Source organism: Salvelinus alpinus, chromosome 21 (genome assembly GCF_045679555.1).
Source record: "Salvelinus alpinus chromosome 21, SLU_Salpinus.1, whole genome shotgun sequence".
NCBI lineage: Eukaryota > Metazoa > Chordata > Actinopteri > Salmoniformes > Salmonidae > Salvelinus > Salvelinus alpinus.
Genome location: NC_092106.1, coordinates 41,506,412 through 41,531,390, shown reverse-complemented (window position 1 = coordinate 41,531,390; position 24,979 = coordinate 41,506,412). Strand labels below are relative to the sequence as shown.

Below are 24,979 nucleotides of genomic sequence, written 5' to 3'. Positions count from 1 at the left end.
CTGATGCAGAATACTACTGTATCAAACTGATGATGCAGAATACTACTGTACCAGACTGATGCAGAATACTACTGTACCAGACTGATGCAGAATACTACTGTCCCAGACTGATGCAGAATACTACTGTACCAGACTGATGCGAATACTACTGTACCAGACTGATGCAGAATACTACTGTACCAGACTGATGCAGAATACTACTGTCCCATACTGATGCAGAATACTACTGTACCAGCCTGATGCAGAATACTACTGTACCAGACTGATGCAGAATACTACTGTACCAGACTGATGATGCAGAATACTACTGTACCAGACTGATGCAGAATACTACTGTACCAGACTGATGCAGAATACTACTATACCAGACTGATGCAGAATACTACTGTACCAGACTGATGCAGAATACTACTGTACCAGACTGATGCAGAATACTACTGTACCAGACTGATGCAGAATACTACTGTACCAGACTGATGCAGAATACTACTGTATCACACTGATGCAGAATACTACTGTACCAGACTGATGCAGAATACTACTGTACCATACTGATGCAGAATACTACTGTACCAGACTGATGCAGAATACTACTGTACCAGACTGATGCAGAATACTACTGTACCAGACTGATGCAGAATACTACTGTACCAGACTGATGCAGAATACTACTGTACCAGACTGATGCAGAATACTACTGTACCAGACTGATGCAGAATACTACTGTATCACACTGATGCAGAATACTACTGTACCAGACTGATGCAGAATACTACTGTACCACACTGATGATGCAGAATACTACTGTACCAGACTGATGCAGAATACTACTGTACCAGACTGATGCAGAATACTACTGTACCAGACTGATGCAGAATACTACTGTACCAGACTGATGCAGAATACTACTGTACCAGACTGATGCAGAATACTACTGTATCACACTGATGCAGAATACTACTGTACCAGACTGATGATGCAGAATACTACTGTACCAGCCTGATGCAGAATACTACTGTACCAGACTGATGCAGAATACTACTGTACCACACTGATGCAGAATACTACTGTATCACACTGATGCAGAATACTACTGTACCAGACTGATGCAGAATACTACTGTACCACACTGATGATGCAGAATACTACTGTACCAGACTGATGATGCAGAATACTACTGTACCACACTGATGCAGAATACTACTGTATCACACTGATGCAGAATACTACTGTACCAGACTGATGATGCAGAATACTACTGTACCACACTGATGATGCAGAATACTACTGTACCAGACTGATGCAGAATACTACTGTACCAGACTGATGATGCAGAATACTACTGTACCAGCCTGATGCAGAATACTACTGTACCAGACTGATGCAGAATACTACTGTACCACACTGATGCAGAATACTACTGTATCACACTGATGCAGAATACTACTGTACCAGACTGATGCAGAATACTACTGTACCACACTGATGATGCAGAATACTACTGTACCAGACTGATGATGCAGAATACTACTGTACCACACTGATGCAGAATACTACTGTATCACACTGATGCAGAATACTACTGTACCAGACTGATGATGCAGAATACTACTGTACCACACTGATGATGCAGAATACTACTGTACCAGACTGATGCAGAATACTACTGTACCAAACTGATGATGCAGAATACTACTGTACCAGACTGTCTGCAGTGCTGCTTATGCATGTAATGCTTTTCATAACAATTATGTAAAACTATGACGTGTTTACATAACCAACAACATGTTTACCTTTGTACTTAGATTTACATTTTAGTCATTTAGCAGACACTCTACTGTTTAAATATACATTGTAGTCATTTAGCAGACACTCTACTGTTTAAATATACATTGTAGTCATTTAGCAGACACTCTACTGTTTAAATATACATTGTAGTCATTTAGCAGACAGCCAGCCAGTCAGTCATTCAGCCAGCCAGAGTCAGTCATTCAGCCAGAACAGCCAGTCAGCCAGTTAGCCAGTCAGCCAGTCAGCCAGTCAGCCAGCCAGCCAGCCAGCCAGCCAGCCAGCCAGCCAGCCAGAGTCAGTCAGCCAGCCAGTCAGCCAGCCAGAGTCAGTCAGCCAGCCAGAACAGCCAGTCAGCCAGCCAGCCAGTTAGCCAGTTAGCCAGCCAGCCAGCCAGCCAGCCAGCCAGAGTCAGTCAGCCAGCCAGCCAGCCAGTCAGTCATTCAGCCAGCCAGAGTCAGTCATTCAACCAGTCAGCCAGCCAGCCAGCCAACCACCAGCCAGCCAGTCAGTCAGTCAGCCAGTCAGTCAGCCAGTCAGCCAGCCAGCCAGCCAGTCAGCCTTTCACTTTTCTCTTTTTCTACATGGTATTCTTATCATTGTCAAAGCATCATACTTGTAATTCATCATGTAGTACCAACAGCAGAACTAGTTAGCCACACAGTGCTTAAGCAATATTGATATGTTAAGGACTATCAATCAACTCCTCTGTGCCAACCTAGCGAATGCTAATTTGGAGTTTTGACACCATCATCATTATCTCTCTGTGTTCCATAGGTGAGTGATTCCTCTGGCTCCAATTAGGATCTACGGTGTTATACGGTAGTATAATGGCCCTCCTTTACCAAGTTATTCATTCACACACACACACGCACACACCATCTCTCTCTCTCTCTCACACACACACACACACACACACACACACACACACACACACACACACACACACACACAAACACGTATTCTCTCTCTCTCTTTCTCTCTCTCTCACACACACACACATACACACACAGACACACACACACACCATCTCTCTCTCTCACACACAGACACGCACACGCACACACCACACACACGTATTCTCTCTCTCTCTTTCTCTCTCTCACACACACACACACACACACACACACACACACACACACACACACACACACACACACACACAGAGACACAGACACCAGCTCATAGCCGTCCTGTTTCAGTGTTACACAACCATACTGACACACATCACCGCTCTCATCTGTTTCAGTGTTACACAACCATACTGACACACATCACCCCTCCCATCTGTTTCAGTGTTACACAACCATATTGACACACATCACCCCTCCCATCTGTTTCAGTGTTACACAACCATACTGACACACATCACCCCTCTCATCTGTTTCAGTGTTACACAACCATACTGACACACATCACCCCTCCCATCTGTTTCTGAACAATATCTTTATTTCATGTGAGCTGGTATACCTGCTGGAGTGTTTGTACAGCTTCATTGTGTTGTTTTTTTTGCATAAGGGTAATAACATGTATGGGGTATGTTGCTGAATAACACTTCTGTTTGGCTGTATTCTCCCTTGTATTCATTGTGAGCACAAATGTGTCTCAGTTCCTTTATCAAACTCTCTGTACTGCTTTAGGTCACAAACATTGCTGTGTTTCTATGGGAATAAAACTTGACTGTTGTGTAAAACCCTCTAGCTGTGTTCACTTAAAGTTTATATTTCTTTTCTTTTCGTGCTTGACAGGCTGGCCTGTATAAGCAGCATTCGGTTACACTTTTCAATTGTGTACAGTCAACCATATAATGCAGTATTTCCCAAGAGAAACGTGATCTAGGCTACATCGGTAGTTTTATGCCTGTAGGCTAGGCCTGGCTCTCGGCGAGGCTACAATCTGATAGTTATAACTCGCCCATGTAATAAACCAACTGAGATGTGTAGGCTAATATATACTTTATAAAATGATGGTTGAGAACACACAGAAGGCATTATCATCTAACTTTATTCATTTACTAGTTAAGTTTAAATACCATTTTTGTTTAGTTTACGTTGATTTTAGTTTTAACTCATTAACAACCAAGACACATACAGTATTTTCTAATATTTGACAAGTCAAACAAAACGCGTCCCAAACCTTACCAGCAGGAGTCTCTCAATCACGGGTTATTTTGGTGAGGGGCTCTGGAGAAAATGTTGATGAGAAAATAACTTATCTACGGCGGAAGTAGAGGGAAAGTGGGAGGAAAAAAAGTTTCGACAACTCTAGATTGCGAATAACACCGGTATAGCATGATGAAAACACACTTCTGTTAGGTAAATACTTTTATGATCGGAAAATAACTTAAACGTAGTTTATTGTGCGGGACACATAGTCTTACTTTCGAGTTCACAATGGGACTCCCAACTCTGGAGTTTAGCGATTCTTTTCTGGATAGCCCTGATTTCAGAGAACGGCTAAAATATCACGAAATAGAGTTGGACCGGACAAACAAATTCATCAAAGAACTGATCAAAGACGGGAATATGTTGATAACGGCGCTAAAGAGTAAGTAGCGTTCTCATCCTCTTCATTGTGATCATCTTCAAATGTCTAACTTCAAACTGTGTTGCATTGTATCAGATAAAAAGTTACTTGAATGTCTAGATTGTGTGTTATCACATTTTGGAACAAAGCGTTTTTGTGTTAAAGATAACCCAATATACTATTATTAAAGTGTAGCCTAATGGTTTGTCACATATCCTCTCACCATCCAATCGGCGTCGAGTATCCTCTTTGAACCCGTCGCGTCGACGTTTATGGCACGAGAATCTTTACGCCGCTGAAGTGGAAAATTTTCACTTTTACTACGCGCCCCTGTCAAGCACCGATAATAAGTGTTCATGTTATTTTCCACTATCTCCTTTTCCTTTCTATAATCATCTTTTTAAACCCATGAATACAATTACATCGGATTTTACCATTTCAAGTTTGATAAAAAAAAAAGTAAAGACTGAAAAAGATTGATTTCCCGAGAGAAAGAGAGAGAGCAATTAGACCCATTTCAGGAGATGATGCTTGGGGGGGGGGGGGGGGGGGGGGGGCAGGCCTCTTTTTTTGATTTTATTAGATGTTTTACCTTTATTTAACTAGGCAAGTCAGTTAAGCACAAATTCTTATTTACAAAGACGGCCTATGCCGGCCAAACCCGGGCGACGCTGGGCCAATTGTCCCTATGGGACTCCCAATCACGGCCGGTTGTGATACAGCCTGGAATCGAACCAGTGTGTCTGTAGTGACGCCTCAAGCACTGAGATGCAGTGCCCTTAGACCGCTGCCCCTCTTCAATCACTCTACAGAAGAAAGAAATAAGAATGGTTACAGTATGGAACCATGTTCGCCATGCGTTAGGTACTAACACGTCCTCACAGCTACTATGAGTTAGCAGAGTGTGGGAATATATCTCTGTTAAGTGGCCTTTTAAAAGAGTTCAGATACATTGGGATAGTTTCCAAACGGGATAGTAGTTTCTTACCCTTATTCTGCAAACCAAGCCGATAACCAATACTCACTGGTGACTCAGTTGAGTCTGTTCGACAGTAATTCAACACCGTAGTAACCTTATATTCAATACCACAGTGGAAAAGAGACAGACATACAGACAGACTACAGTGGAAGGTGATTGTTTCTATTCAGTCTCTTGTTTTATCAGAGTTGTATGACTCCAGGGTCGTTTGGAACAGCAACACGATCAACACTATCCTTTTCCCCCCTCTCAGCACATACTGAAGTCTTCCCAGTGAAGACAAAGGAATCTAACCGCTAGTTGTTTGGCCCTCTTGTTTTAGCAGTAACCAGAACTATAGTCCTTGTTTAGATGGTGACGTGACTACCCACCATAAGGAGACCTAATGCCCCAATGGTGTTTTTTAAGCAGTCACACAACATTGCTGTTTAAGTAGCCTACTGCGGTCCTTATTTTACCGTCTCTCAGTGGTTTCAATGTGTTGGTGCAGTAAGAATATCTTATATCTGGATATCTCTTATCGCTTTGACTCGTATCTCTATTCATATCTAGCCCCTAATGGAGAACTCTTGCTGGTAAACATTGTTTACCATTCATTACTATTAGGCACAAAATAATCTGAAACAACCAAAACAAACAGCAAATGCATCCAAGAAATGTGCAGAGTCACAAGCTTCATGTAGTCATTGCATGCTATGAATATTGGACCAAATACTTAACTTTTTTGCGCCAAAATGCAAATTCCTTCCGTTTGAGTTATGTTATAATTGTATTTTGTTTGTTGTGAAACTACTCCCGGGTGGCGCAGTGGTCTAGGGCACTGCATCGCAGCGCTAGCTGTGCCACCAGAGTCTCTGGGTTCGCGCCCAGGCTCTGTCGCAGCCGGCTGCGACCGGGAGGTCCGTGGGGCGAGGCACAATTGGCATAGCGTCGTCCGGGTTAGGGAGGGTTTGGCCGGTAGGGATATCCTTGTCTCATCGCGCTCCAGCGACTCCTGTGGCGGGCCGGGTGCAGTGCGCGCTAACCGAGGGGGGCGGGTGCACGGTGTTTCCTCCGACACATTGGTGCGGCTGGCTTCCGGGTTGGAGGCGCGCTGTGTTAAGAAGCAGTGCGGCTTGGTTGGGTTGTGCTTCGGGGGACGCATGGCTTTCGACCTTCGTCTCTCCCGAGCCCGTACGGGAGTTGTAGCGATGAGACAAGATAGTAATTACTAGCAATTGGATACCACGAAAATTGGGGAGAAAAATTTAAAAAATATATATATATATAAAATAAAATAAAACACTGTGAAACTATACCTAAACGCTATGTGAAACTATACCTAAACACTATGTGAAACTATACCTAAACGCTATGTGAAACTATACCTAACCGCTGTGTGAAACTATACCTAAACACTATGTGAAACTATACCTAAACGCTATGTGAAACTATACCTAACCGCTGTGTGAAACTATACCTAAACACTATGTGAAACTATACCTAAACGCTATGTGAAACTATACCTAAACGCTATGTGAAACTATACCTAAACGCTATGTGAAACTATACCTAAACACGATGTGAAACTATACCTAACGCTATGTGAAACTATACCTAAACGCTATGTGAAACTATACCTAAACACTATGTGAAACTATACCTAAACGCTATGTGAAACTATACCTAAACACTATGTGAAACTATACCTAAACGCTATGTGAAACTACACACTTCATCATATTGAGTGTATCTCAATATGCGTACTACAGTGCTCCAAGCACGCAAGTTGGAGCACGGATCAGTTGGAGCATGCATCAGTTGGAGCACGGATCAGTTGGAACACGGATCAGTTGGAGCACGGATCAGTTGGAGCACGGATCAGTTGGAACACGGATCAGTTGGAGCATGGGTCCAAATCAAAGTTTACGAAACGGAGCGGCCCTTCTCAGATGCGTATTCCGCTTGTACACATTCCGAAGCATTCATCAATGGAAGCTTCGATGGAAAGAATGTAGGGAAATATGACCAACCACGCAAAAAAACAAAGAACATTTTTGAAATCAATGATATAGATTATTTGGGCTGAAGCGAGAGAAAATGAACTCACAACTTCAGGAATGAAAATGTTGCCATTGCACAGCTCATATGTTGCCTTTTATCTTGATATGTTAAAAAATATATACTGTGTTATTTTGGTTTATCTGCCTACAATACCCACTGAAGTGTGTATAGATCCTAACTCCATAGTAAGTCAATAGGGCTAACTGGATAACTAGCTAGCCAGGAATAATCGGTATCTAGCTAACTACGAATAATTGAATAATTGACAGCTAGTCATCCATCTTTCATAACATTAGTTTTAGGTCGTGTTTGCCTGTTAAACTAGCTATATTATTACTAGATCAATTGTTCAGTTGTAGCGTAGCTAGTAACATATTATATTGGCATGTTTTGACAGGGTTGACAGAGTGCTTGAAGGCTGTGTAGTAGACCATATAGTATACAAGCAGCGGACACTATTTACGCGTTTTTAGGGCCCATAATGCAATTCTTCCGAAAATGGGCGTATCTTCACAACATTTTCAGATTTGAAGAAAATGGCAGAAAATATGCAGCCGAAGTCCGACGAGAGTGGATACAAATTAATTGCTTTAACTAATTATAACAAATGTTAAGAAAATGTTGAGCAATGTCTAAAGTAATGACTTTTCAAAGTTACATGTTATGTTGGCTGACAATTTGTTAGCTACGCTGTCCTTACGAACCGCATATCATTACAGCAGTATGTACCGGTATGTTAGCTAGTTACCTAATGTTAGTTGGCTACTAATACGTCGAATTTGCCAGTATATTAACTATATGTAATCTAACTAACTACCCAACGTTTATTGACTTAATTATTCACGTCATTCTTAGCTTAGCTAAGTGGTATAGTCATTGTGCGTTCTCAATGGACATTGTTAATTCGATGCGTTCGTAAGTTTGCTCTGGCTATGTACCCCGATTTCAGAGCACCTTCTTCAGAGTGTGCCAAAGCTCAGAATAACTGATGAATTTACGAACGCTCAACACCCGTTGAATATGGCCGGTGTCAGTAAACGTCGACAAAAAAAGCGTAATTAAATTGTTGCCAGCAGCACAGTTACAGTCGCCAACACTCTGGATAACATGAAAACAGCCCAACCAGCTCTGCTAGGCAGAGTGAGGTGTTCTCTCATTTGTGTCCTGAAGTAGCTAGCAAGCTGCCAACCTTAGCCAGATAGCTTGGGTTCTCTACTGCCGTTTTGAGGTCAGAACGCTTGGATCAACCCTACTCATTGGCCAGAAGGTCCATTGTGCGCTCTGAACGCTCCGAGAGCGAAACCCTCTGAATTTACCAACGGACAATCTGACAACCTCTGAATTTACAAATGCCCAGAGCGCACTCAGAACGCACTCTGGCACTCCAGTTTGAATTTACGAACATGAAGTCTAGCAAGAGGTTACATAGCAACCGCATCTACTTCTGGTAGACAGGCTTAGCGCTAGAACGCTCAACTGAAAGGATACCTTTCGTTTACAGTATACTAAAATGAACTAATCAAGATTCTCTGGTCTGATGAAACCAAGATTAAACTCTTTGTCCCGAATGCCAAGCGTCACATCTGGAGGAAACCTGGCACCATCCCTTTTTCAGCGGGAGGGACTGGGAGACTAGTCAGGATCGAGGGAAAGATGAACGGAGCAAAGTACAGAGTGATCCTTGATGAAAACCTGCTCCAGGGTGCACTGGAACTCAGACTGGGGCGAAGGTGCACCTTCCAACAGGACAATGAGCCTAAGCATACAGCCAAGACAAAGCATTAGTGGCTTCGGGACAAGTCTCTGAATGTCCTTGAGTGGCCTGGACTTGAACCCGATCGAACATCTCTGGAGAGCCCTGAAAATAGCTGTGCAGAGATGCTCCCAATCCAACCTGACAGAGCTTGAGAGAGTCTGCAGAGAAGAATGGGAGAAACTTCCCAAATACAGGTGTGCAAAACTTGTAGCGTCATACACAACGAGGCTGTAATTGCCGCCAAAGATGCTTCAAGAAAGTACTGAGTAAAGGGTCTGAATACTTATGTAAATCGAATATGTTTTTTGTTTTTAATACATTTGCAAAAATTTCTAAAATCTTGTTTTTGCTTTGTCATTATGGGTTATTGTGTGTAGATTAATGAGGGGGGGGGAAATGATTTAATACGTTTTAGAATAAGGCTGTAACGTAAAACCTAAATGTGGAAAAAAGTCAAGGGGTCTGAATACTTTCCGAAGGCACTGTATATGCTCAGGTGTAGGGCTTTATGGGAGTTGAAGATGGCTGCCTGTCTCTGCAGGGGTTAGTTAGGGTTACTTTGAGCCCTAGGAGTTAGTCAGACTGATATTCAGTCTTTATATTCATATGAGCGGTGAAGCATGGTGCTCCAGAATCACATTGGATGATTTGTATATATTTTATATATTTTTAGAGCCTTAATATAAAAAACATGCAGTGGATCTTCTGCTTCCTGCCTCTTCCTGCTTCTTCCTGCCTCTTCCTGCTTCTTCCTGCCTCTTCCTGCTTCTTCCTGCCTCTTCTTGCTTCCTGCCTCTTCCTGCCTCTTCTTGCCTCTTCCTGCCTCTTCTTGCCTCTTCCTGCCTCTTCCTGCCTCTTCTTGCCTCTTCCTGCTTCTTCCTGCCTCTTCCTGCCTCTTCCTGCCTCTTCCTGCTCACCAACACCATCCAGCCTTACACAGTGGAACTACGATGTACACTGTGTTCACTGCCAATAGCAGTGAACCTCCTCTTACTCCATCTACCATCGTTGTTGTCATCAACAGTCTCTCTTGTTAAGGTAGAGAGACACTTGCTGACATAGTACTGAACCAATAGCAGTGAACCTCCTCTTACTCCATCTACCATCGTTGTTGTCATCAACAGTCTCTCTTGTTAAGGAAGATAGAGACACATTGTTTCTGTTATTCCAGATGTATCACCATACTTTACCAGACTAATGGTAGAGCCATTTGACCACAGCACTCCCTCTTAACACACTAAGAACTATGGCACTGCTGTGTGTGGTCCATCACATTTCACTGCTAATAACCCAGTGGTATTATTCTGCTAATAACCCAGTGGTATTATTCTGCTAATAACCCAGTGGTATTATTCTACCAATAACCCAGTGGTATTATTCTGCTAATAACCCAGTGGTATTATTCTGCTAATAACCCAGTGGTATTATTCTGCCAATAACCCAGTGGTATTATTCTGCTAATAACCCAGTGGTATTATTCTGCTAATAACCCAGTGGTATTATTCTGCTAATAACCCAGTGGTATTATTCTGCTAATAACCCAGTGGTATTATTCTACCAATAACCCAGTGGTATTATTCTGCCAATACCCAGTGGTATTATTCTGCTAATAACCCAGTGGTATTATTCTGCCAATAACCCAGTGGTATTATTCTGCTAATAACCCAGTGGTATTATTCTGCTAATAACCAAGTGGTATTATTCTGCTAATAACCCAGTGGTATTATTCTGCTAATAACCCAGTGGTATTATTCTGCTAATAACCCAGTGGTATTATTCTGCTAATAACCCAGTGGTATTATTCTACTAATAACCCAGTGGTATTATTCTGCTAATAACCCAGTGGTATTATTCTACTACTAACCCAGTGGTATTATTATGCTAATAACCCAGTGGTATTATTCTGCCAATAACCCAGTGGTATTATTCTGCCAATAACCCAGTGGTATTATTCTACTAATAACCCAGTGGTATTATTCTGCTAATAACCCAGTGGTATTATTCTGCCAATAACCCAGTGGTATTATTCTGCTAATAACCCAGTGGTATTATTCTGCCAATAACCCAGTGGTATTATTCTGCTAATAACCCAGTGGTATTATTCTGCTAATAACCCAGTGGTATTATTCTGCTAATAACCCAGTGGTATTATTCTGCCAATACCCAGTGGTATTATTCTGCCAATAACCCAGTGGTATTATTCTGCTAATAACCCAGTGGTATTATTCTGCTAATAACCCAGTGGTATTATTCTGCCAATAACCCAGTGGTATTATTCTGCTAATAACCCAGTGGTATTATTCTGCCAATAACCCAGTGGTATTATTCTGCCAATAACCCATTGGTATTATTCTGCTAATAACTCATTGGTATTATTCTGCTAATAACCCAGTGGTATTATTCTGCCAATAACCCAGTGGTATTATTCTGCTAATAACCCAGTGGTATTATTCTGCTAATAACCCAATGGTATTATTCTGCTAATAACCCAGTGGTATTATTCTGCCAATAACCCAGTGGTATTATTCTGCCAATAACCCAGTGGTATTATTCTGCTAATAACCCAGTGGTATTATTCTGCTAATAACCCAGTGGTATTATTCTGCTAATAACCCAGTGGTATTATTCTGCTAATAACCCAGTGGTATTATTCTGCTAATAACCCAGTGGTATTATTCTGCCAATAACCCAGTGGTATTATTCTACTAATAACCCAGTGGTATTATTCTGCTAATAACCCAGTGGTATTATTCTGCTAATAACCCAGTGGTATTATTCTGCCAACAACCCAGTGGTATTATTCTGCCAACAACCCAGTGGTATTATTCTGCCAACAACCCAGTGGTACTAACAACGTATTCTAGTCACTCACAGTCTTTTGGATTACTAACAACGTATTCTAGTCACTCACAGTCTTCTAGATTACTGACAACGTGTTCTAGAGTCACTCCACATCTTCTAGATTACTATCAACGTATTCTAGTCACTCCCAGTCCTCTAGATCAGGGGTTCCCAACCTCTTTGTAATTGTTTATACCGATCTAAAACGACACATAAATCTGCGATGCTTTAGGCTAGGAACAAGCGGTAAAATACAGGACGACGACGCATCTCTGATGCACTTGGAAGTCTCTTTGGTTTGTCTCTTTGACATTCAGCAGCTGAGCTCTGACCTTCTAAATTAGAGGAGTCAAAGAAATTGGACTATGCTTGGGAAGTAATCTTACACAATGTGTGACTGTCGCTATTAATTGATCTATTCACTTTCTGTAAAAAAAAGGATATGCATAATTACATTTAGGGGCCATATACATTATCATAATCAAACATATTTGGTAGCGGAATAACATTTGGTAATTTGGGCCTAGACTTTATTTTCCTTATCTATTATGATTGATGATTACGATTACTATGATGATGATGATGATGATTATTATTATCATTAAATAGCCTACCTAAAAGATGTCATGAGTCTTGTTAAACTATGTGTCAATGTCAACAGTGAAGAGGTGCTCCGGGGTGAGGGCCTTCTAGGCAGAGTTCTTCTGTCCAGTGTCTATGTTCTTTTGCCCATTTTAATATTTAATTTATATTGGCCAGTCTGAGATATGGCTGTTCCTTTACAACTCTGCCTAGAAGACCAGCATCCCGGAGTCGCCTCTTCACTGTTGACGTTGATGACTGGTGTTTTGCTGGTACTATTTAATGAAGCTGCCAGTTGAGGACTAGACACTGTAATGTACTTGTCCTCTTGCTCAGTTGTGCCCCGGGGCCTCCCACTCCCCTTTCTATTCTGGTTAGAGCCAGTTTGCGCTGCTCTGTGAAGAGAGTAGTACTCAGCATTGTACGAGATCTTCTTTGCAATTTCTCATTTTTCAGAACAAGAATAGACTGACGAGTTTCAGAAGAAAGTTATTTGTTTCTGGCCATTTTGAGCCTGTAATTGAACCCACAAATGCTGATGCTCCAGATACTCAACTAGTCTAAAGAAAGACAGTTTTATTGCTTCTTTAATCAGAACAACAGTTTTCAGCTGGGTTTACATAATTGCAAAATGGTTTTCTAATGATCAATTAACCTTTTAAAAATGATAAACTTGGATTAGCTAACACAACGTGCCATTGGAACACAGGAGTGATGGTTGCTGATAATGGACTTCTGTACGCCTATGTAGATATGCCATAACAAATCAGCCTTTTCCAGCGACAATAGTAATTTACAACATTAACAATGTCTACACTGTATTTCTGATCAATTTGATGTTATTTTATTGGACAACAATTGTGGTTTTCTTTCAAAAACAAGGAAATATCTAAGTGACCCCAAACTTTTGAACGGTAATGTACATTTGGGGATCTGATAGTATTTCTGATTGGATTAACACGCGACCCGAGGAGCTTCTCAAAGTCATGTTTTCTTCACCTCAAACAGCGAGCAAGACAAGTTAGTTTTTACATCCATTGAGAATGACAGTAATTCCTCAATGTATTTGAAAAATCTTTCCAGCTCTCTCCCTTTCGATGACCACTCAGTGTGAAATGGAACAATGTCATGCTCTGATCCAGTGGAAACATCATAAAATAGGCCTACCTGATTACTTCTTATGACTTGGACTGAAATGGACTGAAATAGGTTCCGGTACTCATTTTGGTTGCTGGTACTGTTTATATTTAGGTGCAGGAGCTCCACAATACTGTTGAGATAATATTCTATAAGAGGAAGAGGAGCTCCACAATACTGTTGAGATAATATTCTATAAAGAGGAACAGGAGCTCCACAATACTGTACAGATAATATTCTATAAAGAGGAACAGGAGCTCCACAATACTGTTGAGATAATATTCTATAAGAGGAAGAGGAGCTCCACAATACTGTTGAGATAATATTCTATAAGAGGAACAGGAGCTCCACAATACTGTTGAGATAATATTCTATAAGAGGAACAGGAGCTCCACAATACTGTTGAGATAATATTCTATAAGAGGAACAGGAGCTCCACAATACTGTAGAGATAATATTCTATAAAGAGGAACAGGAGCTCCACAATACTGATGAGATAATATTCTATAAGAGGAACAGGAGCTCCACAATACTGTAGAGATAATATTCTATAAAGAGGAACAGGAGCTCCACAATACTGATGAGATAATATTATATAAGAGGAACAGGAGCTCCACAATACTGTTGAGATAATATTCTATATGAGGAAGAGGAGCTCCACAATACTGTTGAGATAATATTTTATAAGAGGAAGAGGAGCTCCACAATACTGTTGAGATAATATTATATAAGAGGAACAGGAGCTCCACAATACTGTTGAGATAATATTATATAAGAGGAACAGGAGCTCCACAATACTGTTGAGATAATATTCTATAAAGAGGAACAGGACTTTTTGAGGTGCCGGTACTCTGCTCCGGTGAGCTCCTGCCCAAGTCAACCACCGCTTCTTATCCCTTGATCAAAGAGCCTACAGCCGTTTGCTAGAGCAAGCTTCAGGTCAGACCCCGTTGATACAATGTTGCAGGTTTGCTAGAGCAAGCTTCAGGTCAAAGCTTCAGGTCAAACCCCGTTGATACAATGTCGCAGGTTTGCTAGAGCAAGCTTCAGGTCAGACCCCGTTGATACAATGTCGCTGGTTTGCTAGAGCAAGCTTCAGGTCAGACCCCGTTGATACAATGTCGCTGGTTTGCTAGAGCAAGCTTCAGGTCAGACCCCGTTGATACAACGTTGCAGGTTTTGCTAGAGCAAGCTTCAGGTCAGACCCCGTTGATACAATGTTGCAGGGTTTGCTAGAGCAAGCTTCAGGTCAGACCCCGTTGATACAATGTTGCAGGTTTTGCTAGAGCAAGCTTCAGGTCAGACCCCGTTGATACAATGTCGCTGGTTTGCTAGAGCAAGCTTCAGGTCAGACCCCGTTGATACAATGTCGCTGGTTTGCTAGAGCAAGCTTCAGGTCAGACCCCGTTGATACAACGTTTCCAGTTCGTTGCAGACAGGCCATGTGTAGCCAATGTGATTTATATGATATTTATTTTAATCAGGATATTTTCTACCTGCAGGCTGCAATGTTTTTCTTTGTTGGATTTATCGATGCTATTTTTACACATTTGGCAATAGAAGTTACTTTTTTATCATTTTCATTTAGATTTGGACAGAATTTTGATTAACTACATGACAATGATTGCGAGATATGAAGACATTCCTATAAATGTAATGAAACTGTTTCAGGAACATTTGCATATGAAAACCATAACTGGCACGCAGATCTACTTAGGTAACAGGCTGCCATTTGTGAAGCATTATACAACTAGGTGTTGGAGGAGGGAGTGTGCTGACTGACACGTCTCAACCTGCTTCTGACTCCGTTAGCTAACAGGAGGGACTCAGCACAGAGACACTGAGCTAGGCCTGGTTAGCTAACAGGAGGGACTCAGCACAGAGACACTGAGCTAGTTCTGGTTAGCTAACAGGAGGGACTCAGCACAGAGACACTGAGCTAGGCCTGGTTAGCTAACAGGAGGGACTCAGCACAGAGACACTGAGCTAGGCCTGGTTAGCTAACAGGAGGGAATCAGCACAGAGACACTGAGCTAGGCCTGGTTAGCTAACAGGAGGGAATCAGCACAGAGACACTGAGCTAGGCCTGGTTAGCTAACAGGAGGGAATCAGGACAGAGACACTGAGCTAGGCCTGGTTAGCTAACAGGAGGGACTCCACACAGAGACACTGAGCTAGGCCTGGTTAGCTAACAGGAGGGAATCAGCACAGAGACACTGAGCTAGGCCTGGTTAGCTAACAGGAGGGAATCAGCACAGAGACACTGAGCTAGGCCTGGTTAGCTAACAGGAGGGAATCAGGACATAGACACTGAGCTAGGCCTGGTTAGCTAACAGGAGGGAATCAGGACAGAGACACTGAGCTAGGCCTGGTTAGCTAACAGGAGGGAATCAGCACAGAGACACTGAGCTAGGCCTGGTTAGCTAACAGGAGGGAATCAGCACAGAGACACTGAGCTAGTCCTGGTTAGCTAACAGGAGGGAATCAGGACAGAGACACTGAGCTAGTCCTGCTTCTGACTCAGTTAGCTAACAGGAGGGAATCAGGACAGAGACACTGAGCTAGTCCTGCTTCTGACTCAGTTAGCTAACAGGAGGGAATCAGGACAGAGACACTGAGCTAGTCCTGCTTTGTGTGGTCGTTGTGAAGTACTAGCCTGAAGAAATGGGTTATAAAGTGTGCTTGTCTGTCTGGCTTGGTGTGGTCATTGTGAAATGTAAAAACATGCTTGGGCTACAGTAGACTTACATCTGTATTTACAGTTGAGATACAATGTCTAGGCCTGTCATATGCTCTCTTCAGGGTTACAGCTCTGTCTGAGGTAACTGTTTGTCTGTTTAAGGAATAGCCTATCGTCAGCTTTCTTTTTTTTCTTTTTCTCAGGGTCGTGAGTTTCTAGCTGATGGAATGTATTGGAATGTGGTCGCCCTGGAGACAGTCACACTCTGTACCCAGGGGGCTGTTGGTCATGTGGTCGCCCTGGAGACAGTCACACTCTGTACCCAGGGTGCTGTTGGTCATGTGGTCGCCCTGGAGACAGTCACACTCTTTACCCAGGGGGCTGTTGGTCATGTGGTCGCCCTGGAGACAGTCACACTCTGTACCCAGGGGGCTGTTGGTCATGTGGTCGCCCTGGAGACAGACACACTCTGTACCCATTGGGCTGTTGGTCATGTGGTCGCCCTGGAGACAGACACACTCTGTACCCAGGGGGCTGTTGGTCATGTGGTCGCCCTGGAGACAGTCACACTCTGTTCCCAGGGGGCTGTTGGTCATGTGGTCGCCCTGGAGACAGTCACACTCTGTACCCAGGGGGCTGTTGGTCATGTGGTCGCCCTGGAGACAGTCACACTCTGTACCCAGGGGGCTGTTGGTCATGTGATCGCCCTGGAGACAGACACACTCTGTACCCAGGGGGCTGTTGGTCATGTGGTCGCCCTGGAGACAGTCACACTCTGTACCCAGGGGGCTGTTGGTCATGTGGTCGCCCTGGAGACAGTCACACTCTGTACCCAGGGGGCTGTTGGTCATGTGGTCGCCCTGGAGACAGTCACACTCTGTACCCAGGGGGCTGTTGGTCATGTGGTCGCCCTGGAGACAGACACACTCTGTAACCAGGGGGCTGTTGGTCATGCGGTCGCCCTGGAGACAGTCACACTCTGTACCCAGGGGGCTGTTGGTCATGTGGCCGCCCTGGAGACAGTCACACTCTGTACCCAGGGGCCTGTTGGTGGTGGTGTGGTAGTGTGGTGGTGTGGTGGTGAGGTGTGGTGTGGTGGTGTAGTGGTGAGGTGTGTTGTGGTGGTGGTGTGGTGTGGTGGTGTGTTGTGGTGGTGGTGTGGTGGTGGTGTGGTGGTGGTGTGGTGTGGTGGTGTATTGTGGTGGTGTGGTGGTGTATTGTGGTGGTGTGTTGTGGTGGTGGTGTGGTGTGGTGGTGTGTTGTGGTGGTGTGGTGTGGTTGTGGTGTGGTGGTGTGGGAGTGTGGTGGTGTGGTGGTGTGTTGTGGTGGTGGTGTGGTGTGGTGGTGTGTTGTGGTGGTGTGGTGTGGTGGTGTGTTGTGGGGGTGTGGTGGTGTGTTTTCTCAGTGGTGAAATCAGATTTTCAAGAAGCATGACTTGTGAAAAACATTTAAAAGATGAAGGATTTTTTTTCTTCTCTAATGATGGTCTTCACAGCATGATGGTAGTATTCTCTGATGATGGTCTTCACAGCATGAGGCTAGTATTCTCTGATGATGGTCTTCACAGCATGAGGCTAGTATTCTCTGATGATGGTCTTCACAGCATGATGGTAGTGTTCTCTGATGATGGTCTTCACAGCATGAGGCTAGTATTCTCTGATGATGGTCTTCACAGCATGAGGCTAGTATTCTCTGATGATGGTCTTCACAACATGATGCCAGTATTATCTGATGATGGTCTTCACAGCATGACGCCAGTATTCTCTGATGATGGTCTTCACAGCATGATGGTAGTATTCTCTGATGATGGTCTTCACAGCATGATGGTAGTATTCTCTGATGATGGTCTTCACAGCATGATGGTAGTGTTCTCTGATGATGGTCTTCACAGCATGATGGTAGTGTTCTCTGATGATGGTCTTCACACCATGATGGTAGTGTTCTGTGATGATGGTCTTCACAGCATGAGGCTAGTATTCTCTGATGATGGTCTTCACAGCATGATGGTAGTGTTCTCTGATGATGGTCTTCACACCATGATGGTAGTATTCTGTGATGATGGTCTTCACAGCATGATGGTAGTATTATCTGATGATGGTCTTCACAGCATGATGCCAGTATTATCTGATTCCAACTGTAACACTTCATGGTCAGCGCCACAGTACTACAGCTTGTTTCACAAGCTTCATATTCACACCTCACTCAAGTCAAGTTGAATGATGAGGTGCGTGCTGCTAGTGTAAGAGGCATGTGGTGGACAGTAGAGGGAGGCTCCAAGATGGCAGTTTGAATCGCACACTTCCTACCCAGCTCTGCATACCGACTTTTGAAATATAATGAAAAGTGTATTATTTTTGAATTACCAAATGAATTCTTAGCTTGCTAAAATCACCAGGTCGTTGATGATTTAAGGTTGTATTTCTCAGAATGTGACGGCACGCTGACAGACAGAGACATCGTATTGCTGCATCCTCAGCTAGCTCATCTGATGTCGTTACACAGGAGGCAAATGCTTTGATGGACAACTGCCACAACTATTCTGGTCTGACAGACTCTCTGACACTTGTCCGTGTCAGATGAGGATTTTCCTTCTTAGCCTTTATCCCCAAGCAAACCTCCAGCTTCCAAGAAAGGCATGCTTGAACCGGGCCCAGATGGCGCTGCCAATAATGATGTTATCGCCACTCTTTTCAGTCTTATCAATACACGTTCTGATGTCATAGAGACAATTGGCGGCGACAACGCAATGAAAATCGAGGGTTAAATATGATTTGTTTTTGACTTCGCATGCATGGAAATCAAGGATGTTAAGATGACGGTCGCCCCCGTCGAAAGCGTGTCGAAAAGGAGGAGGGAAAGATGGACTTGTGCCAAAGAAGAATCTCAGAACTCGAAAGTTATGGAATCTGAGACTGTATGGAGTTCCCGAGGCAGATGGGGAGAACGTGCGGCAAGAGACCATCAAAGTCTGGCAAGCTATCCTAACTGAGGAGAAGGCTAAGCTTGCAGACGCTGTACATTGCCTCAGCACGAGAAGGCAGTGTGACTCCAAGCCCAGAGGTATCGTTCCTCAGTTCACATCACGGATCTACAGGGATGCCACTTGGAAAGCAGATAGAGAAATCTACCTTCCCACGTGACAGCAACTCTGGTTTGCTGAAGACCACTTGAAAGCAGACAGAGAAATCTACCTTCCTACGTGACAACAACTCTGGTTTGCTGAAGACCACTTGAAAGCAGACAGAGAAAGGAGACATTGTGGCCAGCTGTGGAATAAGTAGGAAAAGAAGGGAAGCAGCTTACTTCATTGGAGGACGCGCTTTCATCGACGGATCTGAAATCAGCCTTCCTCCTTGAGGACTGTCATACGCTGTGCCTGGTGGTCAACACAGGCTACCTAGTTATCTACCTCTGATGAGAGCAGATCTCACTCCCAGACTGTAACTGATAGTCAACATACCTAGTTATCTACCTCTGATGTGAGCAGATCTCACTCCCAGACTGTAACTGATAGTCAACATACCTAGTTATCTACCTCTGATGAGAGCAGATCTCACTCCCAGACTGTAACTGATAGTCAACATATCTAGTTATCTACCTCTGATGAGAGCAGATCTCACTCCCAGACTGTAACTGATAGTCAACATATCTAGTTATCTACCTCTGATGAGAGCAGATCTCACTCCCAGACTGTAACTGATAGTCAACATACCTAGTTATCTACCTCTGATGTGAGCAGATCTCACTCCCAGACTGTAACTGATAGTCAACATATCTAGTTATCTACCTCTGATGTGAGCAGATCTCACTCCCAGACTGTAACTGATAGTCAACATACCTAGTTATCTACCTCTGATGAGAGCAGATCTCACTCCCAGACTGTAACTGATAGTCAACATACCTAGTTATCTACCTCTGATGTGAGCAGATCTCACTCCCAGACTGTAACTGATAGTCAACATACCTAGTTATCTACCTCTGATGAGAGCAGATCTCACTCCCAGACTGTAACTGATAGTCAACATACCTAGTTATCTACCTCTGATGAGAGCAGATCTCACTCCCAGACTGTAACTGATAGTCAACATACCTAGTTATCTACCTCTGATGAGAGCAGATCTCACTCCCAGACTGTAACTGATAGTCAACATACCTAGTTATCTACCTCTGATGAGAGCAGATCTCACTCCCAGACTGTAACTGATAGTCAACATACCTAGTTATCTACCTCTGATGTGAGCAGATCTCACTCCCAGACTGTAACTGATAGTCAACATACCTAGTTATCTACCTCTGATGAGAGCAGATCTCACTCCTGGCTCTAAGGTGATTTAACCTTCGTTCTAACTGCACAGGACTGCTGGTGTAATGGATATTTACTATTTTATTTGTTCTCTCACTTCTGATATGTTTACCTGCAGTGAGCAAGCTCGTTGTTTCTTGTTCTGGCAGTTATCTTTGTTCTGCTTAAACTATTCTCACTCAATCATTTCTATCTATATGGTGTGCACCGCTGGTTTCTTTTCAGATTTACTCGATTTGCGATTGTTGTTTAGCTCGTAGTACTTTCTGTTCTATATTCCACTTTGTCTTTGTCTATAGTTTCACTTAACCCTGGGGGGGTTGAGACGTAATGTAAAGCGCAAAGCCTTATTTTGACTTGCCAAACAGCTTAAAACAGATGTATGTTTTTTTTTTTTTAAGAGTCTCATTCAGTTTCTACCGACGTCAACTCCTGGAGTTTCTAAAGAATAACTTCAATGGAAGTATTTTGCACTCCTACTGTGTGTCACGTTCGTCGTATCGAGGAGACCAAGGCGCAGCGTGATTTGAATCCATTCTTCTCTTTATTAAACAAAGAACACTTAAACAAACTAACAAAATAACAACATGAACGTGACGCTACGCAAACGAGTGCTGACATGCAACTACACCTAGACAATAACCCACAAAACCTAAATGGAAAAATGGCAACCTAAATAGGATCCCCAATCAGAGACAACGATAAACAGCTGTCTCTGATTGGGAACCAATTCAGGCCACCATAGACCTACAGGCCACCATAGACCTACATTACCTAGACAATATCGAAACCCTAGACAAGACAAAAACACACATACCCACCCTCATCACCCCCTGACCTGACCAAAATAATACAGAAAACTAAGGTCAGGGCGTGACACTGTGACCCTTGTGGTCACTTTCTTTGTCTTGTTATCAACTGAGATGACAGCATCATCATTATTGTTACTGATATCTATGGAAACAATTCCAAACTTGAAAATGATTAGTTACTTGAATCTTTAGAAAAGCATATCCTCCATTGCCTAACCAAGTTCCCTAATGCTTTACTTATAGTAGGTCGGGGATTTTAATATTTCTCTGAATCATTTAATTGATAGATGGCCTCCGGGACAGTCCACTTCTATGAATACAAGTTTGAGGCAGTTTATGGAAAGGCTTTGATATTATAGATATTTGGAGAGTAAAGTTTCCTAATGACAAGTCTTTCACATGGAGTAATGAGACCAGCTCCGGACAATTATACATAGATTTCTGTCTGGTGTCGAAATGTTTTGATTAACAGGGTATTTCTGTTAACATCCTGGCCGCTCCCCTTACTGATCACAGAGCTGTTTATATTGACATTACACTGTTTATCTCTGATAATGGCCCTTACTGACCATAGAGCTGTTTATATTGACATTACACTGTTTATCTCTGATAATGGCCCTTACTGATCAAAGAGCTGTTTATATTGCCATTACACTGTTTATCTCTGATAATGGCCCTTACTGACCATAGAGCTATTTATATTGACATTACACTGTTTATCTCTGATAATGGCCCTTACTGATCATAGAGCTGTTTATATTGACATTACACTGTTTATCTCTGATAATGGCCCTTACTGACCATAGAGCTGTTTATCTCTGATAATGGCCCTTACTGACCATAGAGCTGTTTATCTCTGATAATGGCCCTTACTGATCATAGAGCTGTTTATATTGACATTACACTGTTTATCTCTGATAATGGCCCTTACTGATCATAGAGCTGTTTATATTGACATTACACTGTTTATCTCTGATAATGGCCCTTACTGACCATAGAGCTGTTTATATTGACATTACACTGTTTATCTCTGATAATGGCCCTTACTGATCATACAGCTGTTTATATTGACATTACACTGTTTATCTCTGATAATGGCCCTTACTGATCATAGAGCTGTTTATATTGGCATTACACTGTTTATCTCTGATAATGGCCCTTACTGACCATAGAGCTGTTTATATTGACATTACACTGTTTATCTCTGATAATGGCCCTTACTGACCATAGAGCTGTTTATATTGACATTACACTGTTTATCTCTGATAATGGCCCTTACTGATCAAAGAGCTGTTTATATTGCCATTACACTGTTTATCTCTGATAATGGCCCTTACTGATCATAGAGCTGTTTATATTGACATTACACTGTTTATCTCTGATAATGGCCCTTACTGATCATAGAGCTGTTTATATTGACATTACACTGTTTATCTCTGATAATGGCCCTTACTGACAATAGAGCTGTTTATATTGACATTACACTGTTTATCTCTGATAATGGCCCTTACTGACAATAGAGCTGTTTATATTGACATTACACTGTTGATCTCTGATAATGGCCCTGGCAGAGCATCCTACTGGAAGATTAATAGCTCTATATTAAAACATGAGTTGGTCAAGATGAAGATAAACAAATTAATTCCACACTTCTGGAACAAAGCTATAAATGACCATTCATACAGTAATAATTGGGAGCTTTTTAAATATGAGGTTGGAAAATATTTCAGAAAATATGGGAGTATTCTTGCCAAGATGAAGAGAGCTGAAGAAGAAAGTGTAATTACAAAGATCACCTGTCTTGTTCAAAAGCCTGTTGAAAGTCTCTCAGAGGAGGACAAATCTGTTCTGTTTGAGCTACAAAACAAGTTGGATGATGTGTATAAACTGAAAGCAGAGGGAGCCTTTGTCAGATCTAGGAAGAAGTGGCTAGATGAGGGTGAACAAAATGCATCAGATTTTTTCAGGTCAGAAAAATACCACTCTAAAAATAATACAATTCAACAATTAAATATTAATGGTCTCATAACAGATGATCCCAAATTAATCTCTAACTTTGGTTAAAACTTCTACAGGAATTAATCTAGTTCTAAGTATTGCGAGGTTTCCTCAACTCTTTTTTTTGACTCTCTGGGGGATGTGAAATCAATTGGGGAGGCTGAGAGGGAACAGTGTAATGACCCTATTATAGTTGAAGAGATCATTTATTCTATTGAACAGCTTCAAAATAATACGTCTCCTGGAACTGATGGTATATCTGCTGAGTTTCACCAAACTTTGTTCTCAACAGTTGGCCCCATTTCTGTTAGAGGTCTTTTCTGAAAGCATTACGAATAATGATCTCCCTCCCAGTTTGACTCAAGGTCTGATTACATTAATACATAAGCCCAAGAAAGACTTGCTTCTCCTCGATAATTGCCGTCCCAATCTGTCTGCTCAAAAACGACTACAAAATATTACCCTGTATATTTGCAAAAAGAATGAAGGTAGTATTGGACTCGATTATAGGAGAGACCCAATCTGGCTTCATGAGGAATAGACAAATATCTAATAATATCTGACTGGTGTTAGACCTTACTCACTATTCTATTCTAACCTTCCAAGATAGTTTTATTGTCTTCTTAGACTTTTATGAAGCCTTTGATACAGTGGAACATGAGTTTATATTTCTCTCCCTTTTGAAATTTGGTTTTGATGAACTATTTTGTGGTACTATTAAAAGTCTGTATATGAATGGGAACAGTTCCGTTAAATTAAAGCATGGCACTTCTCCTAGATTTGATTTGTAAAAAGGAATTAGTCAAGGTTGCCCAATTCCGCGTTACCTCTTTCTGCTTGCAACCCAAGTTCTTACAAGTTTAGTTAAATCCAGCAATATATAAGGGGTCTCTATTGCTGACAGTGATATTAAAAGGGTTCTCTATTGCTGACAGTGATATATTTTAGGAACTAGAGGTGTAGCCAGACCTCACTTTCTGGACCGACCCTCGCTTAATCCAGTTGACTCTCCAATAAGGATAATATGTTTCTCCTCGCTCTCTCAGAACAACAGATCTATACGTGCTTTATTTCAAAGGGACATTGTCTCCATTCCTTATGTCACAAGTTACTGAAATACATTTGTCAATAATATCTGTTGGATAAAAGTTTAGTTATTACCACACAAATACTTGCTTGTTAACAATGTCAAAAAGGTCTCTTTCAGAACCATCCATAAGTATTACCTGTCGAATCATTACCTGAAGAACATCAAAAAATACATCAACATTAACTGAACTTTTTGTGTTGATCATCCAGAAACAGTTTAGCATATATTTACATTTAAAGAAATTATGGAAAGATATTCATAGTTTTATAATTGTTAATATTCTTGATGACTTTTGTTTTGTTATGAGAGAATGTGCTGCTCGGTTTCCTTAACCATAATAAAGATAAAGAAAAACTTTTTTACCTCAAATAAATAAAAATTGATTTATGAGGTAAAATTGATTTTCTTATATGTATCTAATTGTGCTAATGGCAAAATTTAATA

General features: G+C 42.0%; 1 protein-coding gene across 2 annotated transcripts in view; it reads left to right on the top strand.

Annotated features, from left to right (window-relative positions):
- Nucleotides 1-4,000: 4,000 nt before the first annotated feature.
- LOC139548331 (rho GTPase-activating protein 42) overlaps nt 4,001-24,979 on the top strand; it is a 346,340-nt gene continuing 325,361 nt past the window's right edge. The window contains exon 1 of one of the 2 annotated variants that reach the window (XM_071357947.1): nt 4,001-4,335. In XM_071357947.1, coding sequence (XP_071214048.1) covers nt 4,182-4,335 — 154 coding nt within the window. In that variant the 5' untranslated portion in view covers nt 4,001-4,181. The remainder of the gene's footprint in view (nt 4,336-24,979) is intronic. The other variant, XM_071357948.1, reaches the window with a different exon arrangement.